General features: G+C 41.6%; 1 protein-coding gene across 2 annotated transcripts in view; it reads left to right on the forward strand.

Moving 5' to 3' along the window:
- Positions 1-15,234, forward strand: part of gli2b (GLI family zinc finger 2b) — a 59,720-nt gene extending 44,486 nt beyond the window's left edge. For both annotated transcript variants that reach the window (XM_056735520.1, XM_056735521.1), the window contains 9 exons: positions 1,596-1,797; positions 1,873-2,059; positions 2,308-2,418; positions 3,403-3,537; positions 4,839-4,988; positions 7,202-7,366; positions 8,053-8,334; positions 12,246-12,567; positions 12,673-15,234. In XM_056735520.1, coding sequence (XP_056591498.1) covers positions 1,596-1,797; positions 1,873-2,059; positions 2,308-2,418; positions 3,403-3,537; positions 4,839-4,988; positions 7,202-7,366; positions 8,053-8,334; positions 12,246-12,567; positions 12,673-14,660 — 3,542 coding nt within the window. In that variant the 3' untranslated portion in view covers positions 14,661-15,234. The remainder of the gene's footprint in view (positions 1-1,595; positions 1,798-1,872; positions 2,060-2,307; positions 2,419-3,402; positions 3,538-4,838; positions 4,989-7,201; positions 7,367-8,052; positions 8,335-12,245; positions 12,568-12,672) is intronic.
- Positions 15,235-21,772: the final 6,538 nt, after the last annotated feature.

A 21,772-nucleotide genomic window follows, 5' to 3' on the forward strand; every position in this document is an offset into this window, starting at 1 on the left:
AATGACTAAATGTAAATGTAATGTAAGTCACAACATTGTGAGAGGATCATCCTGCAGTGTTTGTGTAACTCCATCATTCACTGAACTTATACTGTCACTAATCATCCGGAGCATATTTGACCTCATGTCACCTCAAACACGCTAAGACTCCATCCGTCCATGGTCACGCGTGTGACGTTCAGACGCTTTCACTAAAAGGACGAGAGTGAACATCTCATTGAGCTGAAGTCATGTGACTTTGATCTGTGTGATGTTTCTCATTCTGACGGTGGAGTGTGTCTCGCTCTGACTGAAAACACCGGCACTCCTTTACTGAGACTAATACACAATCATCCACAAACAGTCCTGATGTCACCGAGCAGAACGACAAACACACAAGAGCCTGTGTGTGTGTGTCTTAATATATCATAGATCACAATAAAACAGTTTCTTTTCTGTTCAAGCTTCGGCTTCTGGAGAGGCTGGAAATGCTAAAGATGTTAGAGACAGCAAACCATTAACTCATGTTACGAGTAATGACCCTGACGGCAGAGAAGCCGAGCTGTTAATTATTAGAGCTGGAGTGTGTAGGGAATGTGACACAAACACACACACACACAATTTGGGTAATCCTGAATGTGTGTTGGCATCACACGTGATGAAATCATTATGAACGTCCGGTTGGTGTGAGTCTCTGGACACACACAATCATCCACACAAACACGCATACACCCACACTGACACACACAAACACGCACCCACAAACACACAAACACTCACACGCGAACACACGCACGGCACACAAACACGCACACAAATACTTACGCACACACAAAAATAAACACACATACACACACACACACAGGGTTTATTAGCAGAGGCAGTATTGCTAAACACCTGTTGTGTTGGCTGCAGTCGTCACAATAATTTGTGTTTGATTCTGACCATAAACACATAATTTATAAAACCTGCCATATAGACGTTTTGAATTTGTGTTAAATGATCAGGATATTTTCTCTTCGCACGCATTCATGCACAACACACATTAATCACACAAATGTCTTTTACATTGTGCTATCTTACTATACAAACTGTACATTGTGTCCCCTGACAGTCACACAAACCTTGCTGCAATTTACATGTTCAGATAAGCATCAGTAGAGACACAATTTCACCGCTGTATTAGACATGTGGAAGAGAGAGTAAGCGTGTTTGGAGAAGTGTGTCGATGTAATAAAAGTGTGTTGTGTTGTCAGTGATGTCAGTAGATGGTGTTTTGTGCAGAAAGGAATAAATCTTCAGCACTTATTGATGAGACTCGACTCTGTCCTGTGGAGCTTTGTGTCACACACACTGTGTGAGAGCATCCATCATACACACACACACATGAGGGTCCTGGAATAGAACAGAGGTGGGCGGGGCTAGAATAACACAGAGGGGGCGGAGCTTGAAATGACACAGATGTGTGTCAGATGATGCCCACACTACTAAAAACGTTCGGTGGCTGCTGTGAACACTTCAGAGTAAACCACATGAACAATTACTTTTGGACTGTTTTTCATTATTTTTTCACAAAATGTGTAATGCTGGCTGTGTGTGTGTGTGTGTGTTTACAGTTTCACGCTTCCCCAGTCCTCGTCTGACGCCCCGGCTGAGTCGCAAGCGTGCGTTGTCCATTTCTCCGCTCTCAGACGCCAGCATCGACCTTCAGACCATGATCCGCACATCACCCAACTCTCTGGTGGCGTACATCAATAACTCTCGCTCCAGTTCAGCCGCCAGCAGCTCGTACGGTCACCTGTCTGTGGGGGGGATCAGGTACTGTACGGACCCCCTAAACCCCTGTCACACAAACATCATCTGCACATGCTCACGTGTGTGTCTCTCCTGCAGTCCTTCCTTTGCGTTTCCTCCCTCCATTAATCCTGTGGCGTATCAGCAGCTGTTGTGTCAGCAGAGAGGACTCAGTGCGTTCGGTCACACACCACCACTGATGCAGCCGTCACCCACATTCACCAGCAGACACCACCCACTGACACTCTCCGCCCTGACCACGCCCACCGCCGCCCCTGACGGCAAGGTAACGCAACACCTCGCTGAACACACGGCGACACATGTCAAGTCAACAATACACAGCTAACACAGGAACGCATGCGACTAATACAACTGAAGACACATAAACACATGTCAACACAACAATAAACCGCTAACACAAGAACGCACACCAATGCAACTAACACAACTGAACACACATAACACATGTCAACACAACAATACACAGCTAACACAGGAACACAATGACACAACTCTCTCTCTCTCTCTCCTTAGGACTTCAGTGGTGACTCGGCAGTCAGCAGCACAGTGAACCCACTGAACACAAAAAGGTCAAAGGTCAAGACAGAGTTTGACGTGCTGCGACCCTTGTCACCGTGCTCTCCGGTAAGAGTGACATACAAGAGAGCGTTCCTCATGTGAAGAATGTGTATTATAATTCAATAGCTTTTAATTACACCCAGAATGTTTTAGCATTCAATAATGAAAGGAAAATGTTTATTAATGTTGAATATTCAGTGCACGTGAAGCGTTCAGTGTCCATCATTTATAAACTTCTCCCTGTCCTCGTGCACTCTGTAGACGGCGAGAAAGCTCACTAGACCTCGTGTCTCATCCTCCAATTAAACAAACCGCACGACAGAAACTGTTCTGCTAAACAACGAGGCATGACGAATCGCAGCGCTAAAACGCCGGTGCGTTCTGTTATCCTGAAAAAACCTCCTCCTGATCAATGACGGGCCGGGCGGCCCCCGGGAGCATCCGCGGTCCCCTGACCCCCTTCTCGCACGAGCGGCGGCAGAAAAACTCCAGCTGATAAGAGCTTTACGAGCGTTCACTCGCCGCGCTCGTGTAAACTGTGCCAGAGCACTTCATTTTCATGAAATATTGGCCGGCCGTTATTGTCACCTGAGAGTTTTTTCTGCCCCCCCTCGCTCTCCGCTCATCTTTTGACAAATCTGCGGCTGCTGGTGTCGGTGAGGCGGCTTGGCTCTTGATGCATGGGGAGTAACGCGGCTGCCGTCGTCTTGGGGCCAACAGAATTGATGAAGATAGCTCGCGCGCCGCAGATAAACATGCTGCAGTCAGCAGCCCGCGAGCGCGCGTGTGTTGCGTCGCGTACCCGCAGTGGTCCAATAACTCTTAACACACCACACACGTGTACCCGCACACAATTAATGTTTACTTTTCAGTACTCGTCCGCCGGCGTCCTTTGAGTGTATTTTTAAAAGAGCACTATCAGTATCTTTTAATTAAAGCTTGAATAACACACATCGGTGATGAAACCAAACCACCGCGTGTTTCTCTGGCGTCCTTGTTCACGTCTCCACCGGAGAGCGTTTATGACGTAATGTTGCCGTTTCCCCTCAGGACCGTCTGGATGGTGCAGTGGACCTGAAGGAGGACCTGGACGACTGCAAACAAGAGATGGATGTTGTGTATGAGACGAACTGCCACTGGGACGGGTGCAGTAAAGAGTACGACACACAGGAACAGCTGGTGCATGTAAGTCTGTGGGTTACGGGATATCCTGACAGACGGCAGGGGGGGGGGGGGTGGGGTCACAGGTGACACGGCGTTCAGATCTGAACATGCGCTGGTGTTCATCAGCATTTTATGACAAATCCCACGTAAAGCATCAGTCTGAGAGTTTTTGTGTTAGATGTTCATTGGTGTTTTAATAACATCTGAGACGCCTCACCTGGATCTGCAGGTTAAGCAGAGTCATGAGATCTCGTTGACCTCTGAAATGCTTTGACCTCTGACCCATAGAGCCAGATGAGCTGAAGTCAGCAGGGTTTGAAAACCACAGATGAACTGTGCAAACTTTTTTTTTAAGTATTAATAATATTTGATTACTTAATTATATTAAAAAATGAAATATAAAACATTTATATGTAGACATCTTTGATCGGTGTAAAATAAATGACAAAAAAGGGCTTTTGGTTTTAAAGCTTGGCTTGGATCTATCCCAGCATGCACTGGTGTCCTGGGTGGGGTGACACAACTTTCTCTGGCATTCCAGACAACCAGTGAAGCAAAGAGAGATGAGGACACACACACACACACTCTCTCTCTCTCTCTCTCACGAGCACACACACACTCTCTCTCTCACTCTCTCTCTCTCTCTCTCTCTCACACACACACACACAGTCTCTCTCTCTCTCTCTCTCTCTCTCACGAGCACACACACACTCTCACTCTCTCTCTCTTGCACACACACACACACACAGTCTCTCTCTCTCTCTCTCTCTCTCTCTCTCTCTCTCACGAGCACACACACACTCTCACTCTCTCTCTCTTGCACACACACACACACACACACACAGTCTCTCTCTCTCTCTCTCTCTCACATACTCTCTCTCTCACACACACACTCTCTCTCTCTCACTCTCTCTCTCTTGCACACACACACACACACACACACAATATCTCTCTCTCACTCTCTCTCACACACTCTCTCTCTCTCTTACACACACAATCTCTCACGCGCACACACTCTCTCTCACGGGCACACACACACTCTCACTCTCTCTCTCTCTCTCACACACACTCTCTCTCTCTCTAACACACACACACACACACTTTTATTTCCTCTGACAGATGTGTAGAACACAGTGTTCTTCAGAAGCTGAAATGGTTTCATTTCCTCAAACACTTGTTGTATTTGTTCTTGACACATGATAATGTTGTGGTCCTTTATCTCTTTGATAAGAGACTCCGCTGACGTTGAGTTGAGAGGTCTGAAGACGGAGATCTGTGTGTGTGTAATGAAAGTAAATTGTGTTGTGTTTGTGTGTTTGTAGCACATTAATAACGAACACATCCACGGCGAGAAGAAAGAGTTTGTGTGCCGCTGGGACGAGTGTTCGCGTGAACAGAAGCCCTTTAAAGCTCAGTACATGCTGGTGGTTCATATGCGCAGACATACAGGAGAGAAACCACACAAGTGCACTGTGAGTTACCCTCTATACTCTACAACTACACACACATCCACACAACACAATCACACACACATCCAAAGAGCATGAAATTAAGACACGCAGAACATCTACAGAGCATAAACACACAACAAATGTGTTTCAACATCTACAAACCCAAAACACACATATACAGAGCATAAACACACAACAAATGTGTTTCAACATCTACAAACCCAAAACACACATATACAGAGCATAAACACACAACAAATGTGTTTCAACATCTACAAACCCAAAACACACATATACAGAGCATAAACACACAACAAATGTGTTTCAACATCTACAAACCCAAAACACACATATATACGGAGCATAAACACACATGACATCTACACACTCCAAACACACACAACATCTACACACTCCAAACACAGACACGACATCTACACACTCCAAACACACACACAACATCTACACACTCCAAACACACACACAACATCTACTCACTCCAAACACACACACGACATCTACACACTCCAAACACACACACGACATCTACACACTCCAAACACACACAATATCTACACACTCCAAACACACACACGACATCTACACACTCCAAACACACACAATATCTACACACTCCAAACTCACACACACAACGACATCTACACACTCCAAACTCACACACACAACGACATCTACACACTCCAAACACACACACACAACATCTGAACACTCCAAACACACACACAACATCTACACACTTCAAACACACACACACAACGACATCTACACACGCCAAACACACACACGACATATGCACATTCCAAACACACACACACAACGACATCTACACACTCCAAACACACACACGACATATACACACTCCAAACACACACACACAACATCTGAACACTCCAAACACACACACAACATCCACACACAACATCTACACACTCCAAACACACACACAACATCTACTCACTCCAAACACACACACGACATCTACACACTCCAAACACACACACGACATCTACACACTCCAAACACACACAATATCTACACACTCCAAACACACACACGACATCTACACACTCCAAACACACACAATATCTACACACTCCAAACTCACACACACAACGACATCTACACACTCCAAACTCACACACACAACGACATCTACACACTCCAAACACACACACACAACATCTGAACACTCCAAACACACACACAACATCTACACACTTCAAACACACACACACAACGACATCTACACACGCCAAACACACACACGACATATGCACATTCCAAACACACACACACAACGACATCTACACACTCCAAACACACACACGACATATACACACTCCAAACACACACACACAACATCTGAACACTCCAAACACACACACAACATCCACACACAACATCTACACACTCCAAACACACACACAACATCTACTCACTCCAAACACACACACGACATCTACACACTCCAAACACACACACGACATCTACACACTCCAAACACACACAATATCTACACACTCCAAACACACACACGACATCTACACACTCCAAACACACACAATATCTACACACTCCAAACTCACACACACAACGACATCTACACACTCCAAACTCACACACACAACGACATCTACACACTCCAAACACACACACACAACATCTGAACACTCCAAACACACACACAACATCTACACACTTCAAACACACACACACAACGACATCTACACACACGCCAAACACACACACGACATATGCACATTCCAAACACACACACACAACGACATCTACACACTCCAAACACACACACGACATATACACACTCCAAACACACACACACAACATCTGAACACTCCAAACACACACACAACATCTACACACAACATTTACACACTCCAAACACACACAACATCTACACAGTTCAAACAGCCCATAAACTTCATAAATTTGTGTTGTTTTCATATAATAAAGTGATTGTTTATTCTAATGTTTGTGTTGTTTTCATATAATAAAGTGATTGTTTATTCTAATGTTTGTGTTGTTTTCATATAATAAAGTGATTGTTTATTCTAATGTTTGTGTTGTTTTCATATAATAAAGTGATTGTTTATTCTAATGTTTGTGTTGTTTTCATATAATAAGGTGATTGTTTATTCTAATGTTTGTGTTGTTTTCATATAATAAAGTGATTGTTTAATGTTTGTGTGTCACAGTTTGAGGGCTGCTCAAAGGCGTACTCACGTCTGGAAAATCTCAAGACGCACCTGCGTTCACACACCGGAGAGAAACCGTATGTGTGTGAGCACGAGGGCTGTAATAAAGCTTTCTCTAACGCTTCAGACCGGGCCAAACACCAGAACCGCACACACTCCAATGAGGTAAAACACACACACCTGCGTTCACACAAACACACACACTTCATCTCAACATGAAACACATGTTTGATTTAGATCTGTTTACCTGATGAGAACTGCACGCGTGTGCCGCCCTTCAACACACACAGGATCAGATCATTTACTTCAGCGTGCGCTGTTAAGGAACCGCTAACTGCCTAATTCTATGTAAATGTGCCATTTTCAGCATACGCTAACAAATTTAAGCCAAAATTAGATTTGTTTGCGCAGTCCCTCATCATGTGTAGTGATTGTTCCCGCCTGCTCAACGCTGTCCCATTAACAACCTCTGTGTGTGTGTGTGTGAATAATGAGCTCTGAAGCTAATGAGTACAGTAACCCACCATACATTAGTGAGAATCAAGGCCGTCCCCAGTGGAGGCCGAGACCACCTGCAGATCACACATAGAAAATGAAACCTGCCTCCGTTTCCATTCGGCTCTGATCCATAATGAGCTTAAGAAGAGAGAGACATCGTTTTATCACGACTTTATTAGTCAACAGTAATGCATCACCCATGCTTAGCGTCGGCGCCGTCAGCGCATCAGTAATTTATTCCCTCTAATTGTGCATTCGTCGAAAGCATTTGAAGATAATCTGATATAACGGGCGAGAGATAAAAGTCTAATTCAGAGTCGTACATTTGACTCGACTCATATTTATCTCCGCAGAAACCTTACGTGTGTAAGATCCCCGGCTGCACCAAGCGCTACACGGACCCCAGCTCGCTGCGCAAACACGTGAAAACCGTCCACGGGCCCGACGCTCACGTCACCAAGAAGCAGCGCGGCGACCTGCCGCCTCGCCAGCACCCGCCCAAAGAAAACGGTGAGAATGAGTCGGGAAATAAGCAGATGACACGCGTGACGGAGGAGAAACTGGAAGGCAACGGCACAGGCAGAGGAGTGGACGACTACCTGCAGGTCAAATCTATTAAGACTGAAAACTCTATGGTAAGATTCACTCTCACTGTCTGTGAGGTCTGAAACATGATAAACACGAGTACACAACTACACACGCTTGAGTCACTTACACTAATGCTGGATTCACACGGTACGTGGCAGTCATGTTGGTCCAGGTCATTTTCAAAGGGAAACATGCTGGATGGGGCAAAACGCGGGCAGCTTTGATGGCGGAGCGCAAACGGTACTCCTGCATCCTAAATCCACCAAACTTCCACGGGCATGTCTCTTTGCAGCATGCGCATCTGACGTTAAAATTATTTTAACTTTTTGTGAATTGCAGCGGCAACCACATCGGCTTAAAGGTGGCTGCCGCGCGACAACTGCACCGCTCGTGCGAATCCAGCATAACACAGAAGAGAACGAAAAGAACATTTAAGGCCCAATTCACATTTCGCGTCTTTTCCGCGCGCATGTTTGTTATTTTAAATTATACATTTAATTTACATACATTTTTTTTATTTAATTTACAGTTCAATCTTAAATTTAATTTACAGTTCAATTTTTAATGTAATTTACAGTTCAATTTTAAATGTAATTTACAGTTCAATTTTAAATTTAATTTACGGTTCAATTTTAAATGTAATTTACAGTTCAATCTTAAATTTAATTTACAGTTCAATTTTAAATGTAATTTACAGTTCAATCTTAAATTTAATTTACAGTTCAATTTTTAATGTAATTTACAGTTCAATTTTAAATGTAATTTACAGTTCAATTTTAAATTTAATTTACAGTTCAATTTTAAATGTAATTTACAGTTCAATCTTAAATTTAATTTACAGTTCAATTTTAAATTTAATTTACAGTTCAATTTTAAATGTAATTTACAGTTCAATCTTATATTTAATTTACAGTTCAATTTTTAATGTAATTTACAGTTCAATTTTAAATGTAATTTACAGTTCAATTTTAAATTTAATTTACGGTTCAATTTTAAATGTAATTTACAGTTCAATCTTAAATTTAATTTACAGTTCAATTTTAAATGTAATTTACAGTTCAATCTTAAATTTAATTTACAGTTCAATTTTTAATGTAATTTACAGTTCAATTTTTAATGTAATTTACAGTTCAATTTTAAATTTAATTTACAGTTCAATTTTAAATGTAATTTACAGTTCAATCTTAAATTTAATTTACAGTTCAATTTTTAATGTAATTTACAGTTCAATTTTAAATGTAATTTACAGTTCAATTTTAAATTTAATTTACAGTTCAATTTTAAATGTAATTTACAGTTCAATCTTAAATTTAATTTACAGTTCAATTTTAAATTTGATTTACAGTTCAATTTTACATTTAATTTACATTAAACAATTTAAGACTTTAGTATGTTTATATCTGACAGTAATCTGTCGCCCTCTTGAGAGCACTCATATTCAACTGGAAGGTGCACTTGTAATATATTTGTCAAGTCTGTCCCTCAGCATACCTCTTAAGTATGTTTCTCACCTGTAGACTGTAAAGTGTATCTTTAGAAATGTCTTTTAATATCTATAATATGTAGCTGCAATCCGTAACTTTTCACTCTTTTTCAGCATCTCTGAACTTACATTTCCCACAAAATTACAACCAAGAGTTTAACTTATAAATCACTATTATAAGTTTGTGTATGTTCTTACACAATAACTTTGTGTATTTGTAACCAACTGAAGCATTTAATCTTTTATTAATTTCTAATGAAATCTATGGAAATGTTTTTGTTCACGCTGATTCAATCATACTAACAGAGCATGTGTGTGTGTCTCTTAACTGCTTTCTGCATCTCTGTCCTGTTTCTCTTCTCCTTCACTTTCATTAAGGACAGACGTTACTGAGGTGAGCGTGAGGATCTCTGTGTTTTCACCTTTATTTCTGTGACATGGACGTGAAAGATTTCACAATCGAATGTGTAAATTACTTAAGACAAATGAACACCGAGGTAGTTTAGGTCTGGTTTAATGTTTGTAAAAACAGTTCAAATGAGCCAACGTACATGTTTTGTACTCAGTTTGAAAACGAAAAAACAAAATGCTGTCTGGATCGACCTCAAACTTTGACCATACACATTTGCGCAACTTTTGTTTGTTTATTTCTTAATTTCATTTTTTGCAAATCGCTTCAATTTGCAATAGTAGGATAATTTTTATGTATTTTGTAGCCTCGAAGTAGTTTCACATACACATTATAAATGTAAATAACAGTAGGAGGTCAACTTTATCATTTTGTACAAATATTTCTTGTTGTTTAATGGTTGTGTATTTTACAGCTATTTACAGAGACAGTCACACCACATATTTGAAATACGTCAATTAAAATACAATTTGAGTGTATAAAGTAGTTCACTTCAAATTTGCCCCCATTCACTTTCCATGGTAAATGGGGTATATGCGCACGGACCGATGACTTGTTTCTGCTCTAATCTCAGGGAGCTCTGTTCTCCATGGACACTAGGTGCGCCGGATGTAACAAAGGCATTTTTCACTCGGTCTGATCGAGATGGGTGTAGGATTATGGTCAACCATATGAATCAAATGATCCAAACACTACGTCATACATCGACAACCAAAAAGGTTGTATCCACAAATATAAAAATGCGAAGTAAACTTTTGCACATACTAGAGGCTCGATCACAGCGGCACCTAGCAGTGCTCGGCTGAAGGGCTGTTGCTTCGCTGACATTCGGTCGTTTTCTTAAACACTAAACACATTGTTATCAGTTGGTGAAAAACTGCCTCAGTTCTATAAGAGCGGACGGGGCTTGGCTGTCTGAGATCTCAGCAGAAGTACGTTATACCCAGTGTGCATATACCCCATTTTATTCCTACTATGGAAATTCAACGGGTGCAAATTTTGAAGTGAACTAATTCTTTAAATTGGTGCAAAAAATAAAACTACTGAAAATACACTGTGAGGTTTTTTCTCTAGTCCATGTCTTGTCATCCGATCGTTTCTGCATGCTAAAGCGTGTCTTCTATGTTCTGTCCAAACATGTGTTTGTTCGACCCTTTTTATTTCTGTGTGTGTTTTGCGCACATAGTCCGAAATATTACCTGGAGTTCTTACTTAATTTTTGGCCTCATCTAACGGCTGGAACACACTACAAGACTTTTGCTCAGATTTTCAGTCTGGAGTTGTTCTGCGCTAGTCTGCAGATTTGATCATGTATTGTTTTCTATGCAAACATTCAAAAAGTCTGCAAGTGTGTGATGTCTAGTTTTTAAAAAATCTGTTCAGATTTTAAAAGTCTCATAGTGTATTCCAGCCTTAAGTTGCATCGTTAACTTACAGTAAAATATAGTATCACTGCATCAAAACTGTGGACCCCGTATTGTGTAATTGCCTGTGATGTGTTGGCGTGCAGAGGGCCTTTAATTTCCCTCGGGCCCCCCCCCCATCACTGAGATCTAACGCCCCCCGCACGCCACTCAAGGATAAAAGCCATTAGTGGATTAATATTATATCAGTGGGACTGTTTTTGTGTGCTGAACAAATAGTGCCAGAGCTCAAGCTGTGATCAAGAAGTGCCGCGCTTCCTGTGGGGACCTCATTTACCTCATCCGGGGGATCAGCCGTCAGGAAACAAAGACGTGCCGTGCCGTAGCTTATTTATTTTGCCAGATTTTCCTTTGTGCATTCACACCAGACCACATGCATAATGCACAGAGACGTTGCCATAGGAAATAACGATTTGTCAAGCACTTAACCTATCTATGTGAGGGGGGATATAGACATGAAACGTGTCTCGACGACGAGGAGGGGGATTTTGGGATGCGCAGTATGCTCATTATTTGCAATTATACAACTGCAAGTGATGTTCAGGACTCTGTGTCAGCATGTTTCTATCTGTCCGTTCATGAATGTCAATGTTTCTCGCTGGTGCATTGTGGGTAATCAAACATCCTGTGGGTTTTTCTCAGATGTATCAGTCCAGCCCTGGTGGTCAATCATCATGTAGCAGCGAGCCGTCACCGATTGGCCGTGCCACCCACCATGACGGTGGAGTAGAGCCGGCAGGACACAGCGGGGGCAGTCTGGGAGATCTGAGCGGATTGGACGACGCGCCCCTAGTGGATTCCACCACCGTCTCCACGGGAATGTTGGGCCTTCACCTGCGCAGATGCCCCGCCCACAGACTCTCACACCTGAAGCAAGAGAAGCTGAAATCAGTGAGGGAGTCCTGCTCTTGGGCAAACACGACACCTCCTGCCCCCTGCACCAAACTGCCCCCCATTCACATCGGTGAGTGAATCTGTCGTTCATACCAAACACCAACGTGTTCATCCTCTAAATTTCAGATTTTTATGTGAATGATTCTTCTCAATGCTTAACTTCTCTCCGTCACAGGTTCATTATTGGAAAATGGTCTCTTTGATCCAGCGCTCACCATCTCCAGCCCATGTCTGAGTGACCTTTGCCCCGGTGAGACTACGCTTCTTAGTCAGCTGGTGGAGCGTCGGGACAGTCTGGGCAGCACCATCAGCTCCGCCTACACCCTCAGTCGCCGTTCTTCAGGAATCTCCCCGTGCTACTCCAGCCGGCGGTCCAGTCAGGCCTCACAACCGGGAGGTCGCCTGAATAACATCAGCTCGGCGGACTCATACGACCCCATCTCCACCGACATGTCCCGACGCTCCAGTGAAGGCAGCCAATGTGGAGAACTCCCAAGTATGCTCAGTCTCACGCCCGCCCAACATTACAGACTCAAAGCAAAGTACGCTGCTGCCACAGGAGGAGCTCCACCCACCCCTCTACCCAACATGGACCTCGTTAGTCCGAAGGCTCGGATGGCCTTATTAGGCGATTCCTATGACATGACATCATTGCCTGTACATCCCCCAACGGTTCCCAGAAGGTGTAGTGACACCATTTACACTAACAGTAGGGTTTTACCCCATCAGGTGCCAGGCAACATCCCACGAAGGGCGAGTGACCCGGTGAGACGACTAGGTGAGCAGCGTTCTCTTGGTCAGCGCTTCTACAGCATGACTAATGTGAACCCCAGCCGACACTTTGCTCTTCAGACCTGCAACCCACCTGAGGGGAACATGAACCATCACCCGTATCCATCCCGGCCTCCTAGCATCTCTGAGAATGTCGCTATGGAAACCACGGCGAGCGACAGTCTTGATGATGGCATAATGTTGCCAGATGATGTCGTTCAGTACCTCACATCTCAGAACAGAAGCTCCGGGCAGCATACCGGGTCAGTGTACCGCCATCAGGGCGTCCACGGCTTCGGTTCCCAACATCGACGGCATGCACTGGTGGAGAGCAACATAAATGATGGACATCGACCGACAGCAGCTTCCTGTCACATGAGTCCTGCCGCTCAGAAGACGTTCACGGGTTCCCCCAAGAGTCAGATGCCGGTCCAATTGAACGAGGTCAGTTCTGGGACGGTGGAGTCATCTCCCAAGCAAGGAACTGGGCGGGGAAACCTTCATCAAAAACAAAACCTCAGCCCCTTTCACAACCTCAACTCCAACCAACAGATCGGCTTCATGAGTCAAAACCTCGCTCACGCTGCCCAGCAGAATCTAGAGCAACACAATATTGAGTTTAACTCTCAGATGCAAGCGCTGCACCAGACGAACACAGAGCAGAACTTTATACATGGATACCATCAGGGCTCCAATGACATCGCCAACATGACGGGACTCGTGTCCGTGAAACCTCAAACCAGCCGGGTGCGAGTTCAACCCACGGCTGGTCAAACTCAAAACTATTCCCAGATGAACACGAGCCAGCAAGCTTACGCCATTCAGAATCCCACACTGAACGGAAACCACAGACTCGTGCACCCGCGGCCGCCCACAGAACCCAAACCACACAGCCGGCAACTCTCAGGGCCGACACAACAACTCAGTTACCCACAGTCCAACTTCAGCCCAGCATACGACAGTTCAGAGGCCAGCCCAAAAAAATCTGCCAACGTCAACAGCACCCACACCAGCGCCATGATGTACACGGGACAGATTCACATGTTCGACTCCAGCAGTCTGGTGATGATGGACGGTGTCGCCGTGGCTGCGGTGGGTTCTCCTGAAACCAATCACGTCTCCAGCACGGTGGATTCAAGTGAGCCGGAGCATCCGCAGATCGACTTTGATGCCATGCTGGATGACGGCGACCACTCCAGCCTCATGTCAGGAACTTTAAGCCCCACCCTCCTCCGCAGCCTATCCCAGAATTCCTCACGCCTCACCACACCCCAGAACTCCGTGACTTTACCGCCGGTGGCCGCGGGAATCGGCAACATGGCCATCGGAGACATGAGCTCCATGCTCAGCACGCTGGCGGAGGAGAGCAAGTTTCTTAACATGATGTCATAGGACGGACAGAAAGTACGAGCGTTACGTTTGTGATGAGTGACGACAGGGATGTAATGCTTTTGTTAAATGCTTTTTGAAGTGTATCATTCTGTATGATATTAGTTTGGTAGTGTTTTTGTTGAAGAAGCCATACTTTGCCTTAGACAAGTTCAAGTACGGCACATATATAAACCCACAGAGAGTTTGATAAGAGACGGTCCTGTATTTTTATACGACTTTTGAAAATGTGTGCAGGAACAAGTGCCTCTCTGTGCACGAGCAGATGCAGAAATACATTATACGAACAGAGCGGGACTTTATCTTTCTGTGGATACAAAGAGCTTTTGTTTATTGTGTAAATGAAATGTAATATTCTACTTCTTATCCATGTTTGTACTCGACAGAATCGATGTCTCAAAATAATACACAGATAAAATATAAATGTGAAACTTTAAGAAAAAAGTTTGTACTCTTGTTTTGATTGACTGAAGATGGAAATGATAAGAAAATGTGATGGTGCTGAAGACTCACATCTCAACTGGTTATACTGGACTGATGTTTAGACCGTCTTATTCTACACCGACTCCATTTACAGGTCCGGATCATGTAAATATCTTTTGTACATTTTTAATGAAATACAATATTGTTGTTTTTTCTACTGCCGTGTTGTTTGCGTCGTTATTTTACAGACGGACATTCTTTACAGGTTTATGAATCTTTCTTAAAGTAAAAAAAACAGAACGCGTTTAAAAGCATTTATAGCCATGAAATAAAAAATCACAGACCATTCGCATGTGCACACCACTAACAAAATAAATGTAATGTGCTTAATGGGATGTGAAACTCTTCTGGAAAATATAGAATTTTTCATTTCAAGGTAATCGTTGCGAGGTGGCTTTACAACAAAAATATATTTTAATATGTGAACATTTAAAATAAATAGTACCAAAATTAGAAGAGATAAAAAACAGTATAAAAATGACAATGGTAAAAAAACGTAGAATACACAAGAAAATAAATGTGACTCTGGACAACAAAACCATGGATCACTATTTAGAAATTTAGATTTTTACATCATCTGAAAGGTGAATAAATAAGATTTTTATTGATATATGAGAATAGGACAATATGTGACTGAGATACAACCGTTTAAATCTCTGGAATCTGAGAGGGCAGAAAATTCTTAATATTGAGAAAATTGCCTTTGAAGTTGTTAATCAGGGTCACTGTAGCAGGCCATTCACTCACACAAATAAAGTTTTGATATATTTAAGGTTGTACATTTACAAAATATCATCAAGGAACATGATCTTTACTTAATATCCTAAGCTTCCAAAGTATTTTTGTCTTTTACTAAAAATGTTCCCGTTCTACTTAACACTGGTATTGTGATCCAGGGTCACGTGTTTTCTTTTTGTAGCTCAGAGGCCTTCTGAGTAGATTTGATTGATTTCTTAGACTGAATTGAAACTTTAATGAAACATCTCTGAGATGTTTTCTCCCTGAGGTTTTGTGAAGAGTATAGAGGTGTAAATTAATATTGAAGTAATCTGCATTTGATTAAATTTGATGAGAAATGTTTGAGTCGATATTGAGATCTTCACTAATGTTGACCGTAGCGTGACTTAAGAATGATTCTGAATTGCTGTGCCGGTCGAACATGAGAGAGGGTTAGTTTAAGAGTACAAACGTGAGTCTTGTGCATACAGAGCAGATTTTAGTGTAAAGCTGCGTGTTTTCTCAAATGAACAGTGACACGAGCACCCGGAGGAGACGCCGCTTAAAGCACATAAAACACGCGGATGAAGAAGAAAACGGTCGAGGGATGAGGCCTTCTGAGGAAAAAGCCCAGGAACAAATGTGTTTTATTCTGACAGCGAATTCAGCTGAGGCCTCGTTTGATCTTGTGTTTCTGATCGCTGGAATTTGGTATTCTCTCTGAGAAATGAAGAGGAGAGAAAATAGCCTGAGGAGGACGAGCTTGAAGCGCTGAGGAGAAATCGCTGAAGAATGCGCAGAGCTCATTTATATAGGCTACGGATGACCACGGTGACCTTTAGCAAGAGTCACATGTGTCTAAATTATACAAGTCAATTAGACGTGAACGCAATCTGGAGCAGTTTGTGTAAGTGACCACACCATAAAGCCAATGAGTTTATGAACAGCTCGTGCACGTTTGTGATGGTTAAACTACAGGTTGCAAGTAATAAAAACACGTTTGACCACAGCAAACACACTAAATTAAAACACAGTAAACACAGTTTCATCAAGTTCATCTAAAAATTGATTATTTTCAATTGTTTAATACGTTTTTGTAAATATTTTCCAGTCGGATCCTTTTGTGTTTTCTGAAAAATGAATTAATATAAAATAAAATGATGGATTTACTTAAAAAGCAGTCTCTAAAAACGAACAAAAAACTGTTTTATTTCAGGTAAAACAAATCTTATTCTACAATTGTTAATAGCAGAAAACATTAGGCCAGGTTAAAACTAATCCACACACTAAACATAAAGGGCAGAGACTCAAAGCATTTGATCACATTTCAAACACTAGGAAAAGAAAAACAATTTAAAGTTATTTTATATTTTTTAACTTTTTTTAAGTTAAACTTTGATTTATTTGTTCTGACATATTAAACACACTTAAATAGTCTCATGCTTGCCTACCAGAGGATGACAGAGCAACACATTTCCCAAAATACTTTTCAACATCATAAGGCAAGATAATTACAGGTATACTGGCATGATGCTAAGTGATGATAGATAAGCATGGCCAGATTCATATATTAATAACTGGAAATTAAAAAAAATGTAAATCTTCGTAATTTCGGCAGATATTTTTCCTGTTTAATAACAAACTCACCAATTTTTTTAAAAAATACAAGACTTGGCATCTTGTGTTGTTTTGCCTTAGAGAGTAAATGTCTCTTGATTTGAGAATGTCTAGATGTTTAGATTTGTGCTGAAAACAGGACAAAAAATACTGAGAAATGTATATTTAGCAGTGCAGGTGAGTCAGACAGAGAAATATAACAGAAAAGAGAGAGAGTGGGGGGGGGGGGGGGGGGTTGTGTAATGGTGTGTGTTGAGTTGGGGGCTCAGGAGATCACTGATCTAATGAGGCTGTAATGTAGTGCTGCTGTCTGTGTGTGCAGTCCAGTGACGGATCGTCTGAACCACAGAAACACACACACGAACACACACACACACATACACACACACTGAGTGATCAATCAATTAAAGATGTGGGTAACCTCAGCAGGAAGTCGGGCGGAGACGGATAATTAACACACTGCAGGGTGACACACACACACACACACAAGTGTTTGAAGCTTTATTAGTGAGGACTCATAAAACAAAATGTTAAATAAATGATGATAATAATATTTACTTAACACACCTCATACAAATGATATGAAATGATCTGAGTTCAAACATGAGTTACATGATTTAATCCTGAGGACACACACACACACACAAGCTGATGTGAGATTTCATGAGATGTTCAGAAACTCAAAGTTCAAAGTCGGCTTCATGTTCTTCTGTGATCTCCAGGTAACAGCTGACATCACCACACTTAAATATACAAAACCCATATTAAGTCATATATATTACAATTTATTGATTATTGATGTATCTATTACTACACATAATTATGTCTTGGTTTACTTATATGAATATTATAAAATATACAACATAAACATCTCAGAAGTGACACTGTGACATTTCCATCATATATTCCTTTGTGAAATGGTCCTAAAGAACAAGTGAAACATTTGCATTGTGTTGTTTAAACTTGAATTTGAAGAATTCTTTTATTGTGTGATCTCTTCATTATTTCTGCTGATGTCTGTCGTACAACACTACAGTTTGTGTTCTGGAAGCTCTGGTCATGTCATCAGAAACTGGTTTTGCTCAGTCAAAGTCAGAGTCCTCCTAACAGACGCAGGAATCCTGTCATGTGATGTCTCATATGAGTCGGACAGCTCTGATCATGACTGATGTGTCGTCTCTCACGCACAACTGTTGTGTCGGTTCATAAATAAAGAGTGAACGAGACCTCCTGAAGCTCAACGCTCAGAACACTGGAAATGAGCCGGTGGCCCGCCGGCCGTCTCTCCCGACTGAAGGGTCCTCAGATCTCTCAGAGATCCGCCCGCGGGCAGACACACCCCCTCACCGGAGACACGGCTCTCCGGCTGTATTAACGGTGACATGATGACTGAGAGACTATTGATGAAAGAGAAAGACGCCTCTGGACGCTCAGAGGTTCTTCATCAAGCTCATGTGAATGATTCACTGTGAACTCTGAACGAGAGCGAGGGGCTCCGCGACGTGCCCTTTAATGTTTAAGATGTGACGGGGTCCTCCTCCGGCGTGTCATACACACTCACTTCTGACAGAACGGCAGCAGAGGATTGTGGGTGTTCAGAGAACTTCAGCCCTGGTGGCATTGAGCCCCTCTCACGGATCTCTGTCACCATCAGACGACACCTGAAATTATTCATGTAACATTTTGTATCGACAGTTTATGACAGGTAAAAAAAAAATGTGATGAAATAAAAATGTGGCATCGTTGCATCATCACTGACTTCATGCTTCAGTGGAAACCCGTCCAATACTACAAGTACGTTTGATTAAGTGTTTCTTTATTATTTAGACAAAGTGCATGTTTATTTAAGGCACCAGAATTCTTCTTGTAGTAAAAGTGTCATTTTAAGCATATTTCAACAGTTAAGAAAAATAAAGTTCACTATTAAGTTTTTCTGAGAAGTACATTAGGAATAGACTGAAAGTATGTTTTCTTACTTGTACTCCAGAAGTAAACTTAAATCAACTTTTTGTTCAGAAGGGTGTTTTTTGTAAACTGTATCAGTGTTATAGTTTTATTAATACATTTATATGTTAATATTAGTTTAAGCATTTTATGTGTATGCTTTTGTCATTTTATAATTGATTTGTTTATTTATTTATGTTGCTATATAATATGTATTTATATTAATTTAGTTCATTTAGTGCTCTAAACTTATTATAAACTAAGTATATTAAAGTGTTTTATAACCATTTTTTTTATCTTTAAGTATTGTAAGTGTACTTTGTTTGTGTTTACTCTTCATACGAAATAATTTTTCACCACATACTGTAGTTTAACATACTGTCTTAAAATTGTACATGTTTGAGTTTATATAGAAATAAGTTATTAATTTAAGTTTAAGTAAGTTTACTGAAAAACTGTAGTCTGTAAACTTTGCTGTAGTTTTTCCAGCAGACTTACTGAAGATTTATGTACTACTTAATATAATTTCCAATAAGAACTGTTTTCAATTACCTTTATCGAAATGAAAAACTTTGACTTTTGAGATTCAAAATGAGCAAGAAGAGACTGATGTTAGCACAGCAACACTGTAAAATAAAAAAGCATTTTTCTCTTGTTTTCTGTAAAAATATTTTAAACTTCTTAAATAACGATACTATTACACAACAAGAAAGGTGACCCGAGATATTTAGTCTTGTTTCGTGATATCAAATATATAAACGAGGTAAGTTATGCATAAAACAAAACTGTACATTAAATCTACAGTAAGTTACTGGCACACCTGCTTCAAAATTACAGCAAAGTTTTACGGTGTACTCGTGTCCTCATAGTTTAATCCTGATACACTTAAAGTCCTTTAAAAGTACTTTTATAAAGTAAAATATGGGCCTGATTAGTAGCAGACTTACAAGTATACTACTAATGATGTTTACTACATAAAGTATACTTCAAATGTGTTTGCTCAGAGGAGTAGTTCACTTTAAACCCCTGTTGACTTTCCATGGTAGGAATGAAATGCCTTTGGACAGTCAATAGGGGCTTATTTTTAAGTGAACTGCTCCTTGAAGTATTCTTAATAAAATGAACTTGAGCACTTGTTAGAATCAGATATGAAATGTTCAAGTTTAAACTGAGAATTTGAGCACAATTTGAGACATGGAGCGTTCTTGTGAAACTCTAAAGAAGGTGTCTCGCATCTGAGATTTTCCACAGGAGAAAGACACTAAACAGACACCCAGTGATATCTTGGAGAAACAATTGAGATATTGAAGTGATTTTTGTCATTTTTCCTTGCAATATGAACATCGGTGGATTGGTTGAAACTACTGTGAAACAGGCCAGAAGCAAAGAGAGAGAGAGAGAAAGAATGATGATGAAGATGCTGAAAATGTAATGGGTGGGATCCTGGAGGTGCGTGGTCCTCGGGGGGCGATTTTTAAGGCTTATTAATATCGATGGCTCTGTCCCACTGACTTGTGTCACCCTCATTATAATACGAGGCCACCCAGCCAATCAGTGCGTGCGGTTGATGGCGGAGTGAACGCTGGGGGTCAGGAGGGCGGGTCTGGTGAATATTAATATTTCTAACTGCATTATTCTACAGAGCCCAGAGGTCACAGACGGGGGGAATAAGACCCCGAGGCAGACACACTCCATCTGACCCATTTCAGAAACGAGCTGAGAAAAGAACGACAAAGAATATCTGTGAGTGTTTCTATGGCTCCGTTTCAAAACTAAATGAGCAGCCTTGCTAGTCAACACTTCATCATGTGCACTTCTGAGACAAACACTGCTCTATAGACGACATCATTCAGACGGTTTAACCACAATTATTTCTGAATAGATTGTATGATTTCATTTGTGAAGAAAAGTCTTTCTTGAGATATATCCATGTTCTATACACATTTTCATGTTTTCTATTATTTCTTTCCTTTCTTGTTTCTCGGGTCTCTGTCTCTCTATCTCTCTCTCTATCTCTCTCTGTCGTGCATATGGGAGAGTTTTGTTCTGGAATGTTAACTCGGGTGTTTTAAGCTGGTTCAGATTTACCAGAAACAAGCTGGAACCCCTCCGACAACCCCTGCGGCGGTGACAGCCCTCATCATACCCGCATACACTTCTGATCTGAGGTCAGTTCACAGAGACACCAGAGAACAGGAAACAAGGAGAGAGAATGTGACGGTGCGGGACAGACGGACATCACAGAGTTTTGTGTGTTTGTGGACATCGGAGAATAGGGGTGAATTTCCTCCTCGCGTGACTCATGAGGGATCTGTTGAAAGAAAACCATCTCTGTGTTTTAGCGGCTTATTGCT

Source organism: Triplophysa dalaica, chromosome 21 (genome assembly GCF_015846415.1).
Source record: "Triplophysa dalaica isolate WHDGS20190420 chromosome 21, ASM1584641v1, whole genome shotgun sequence".
In the NCBI taxonomy this organism is placed as follows: domain Eukaryota; kingdom Metazoa; phylum Chordata; class Actinopteri; order Cypriniformes; family Nemacheilidae; genus Triplophysa; species Triplophysa dalaica.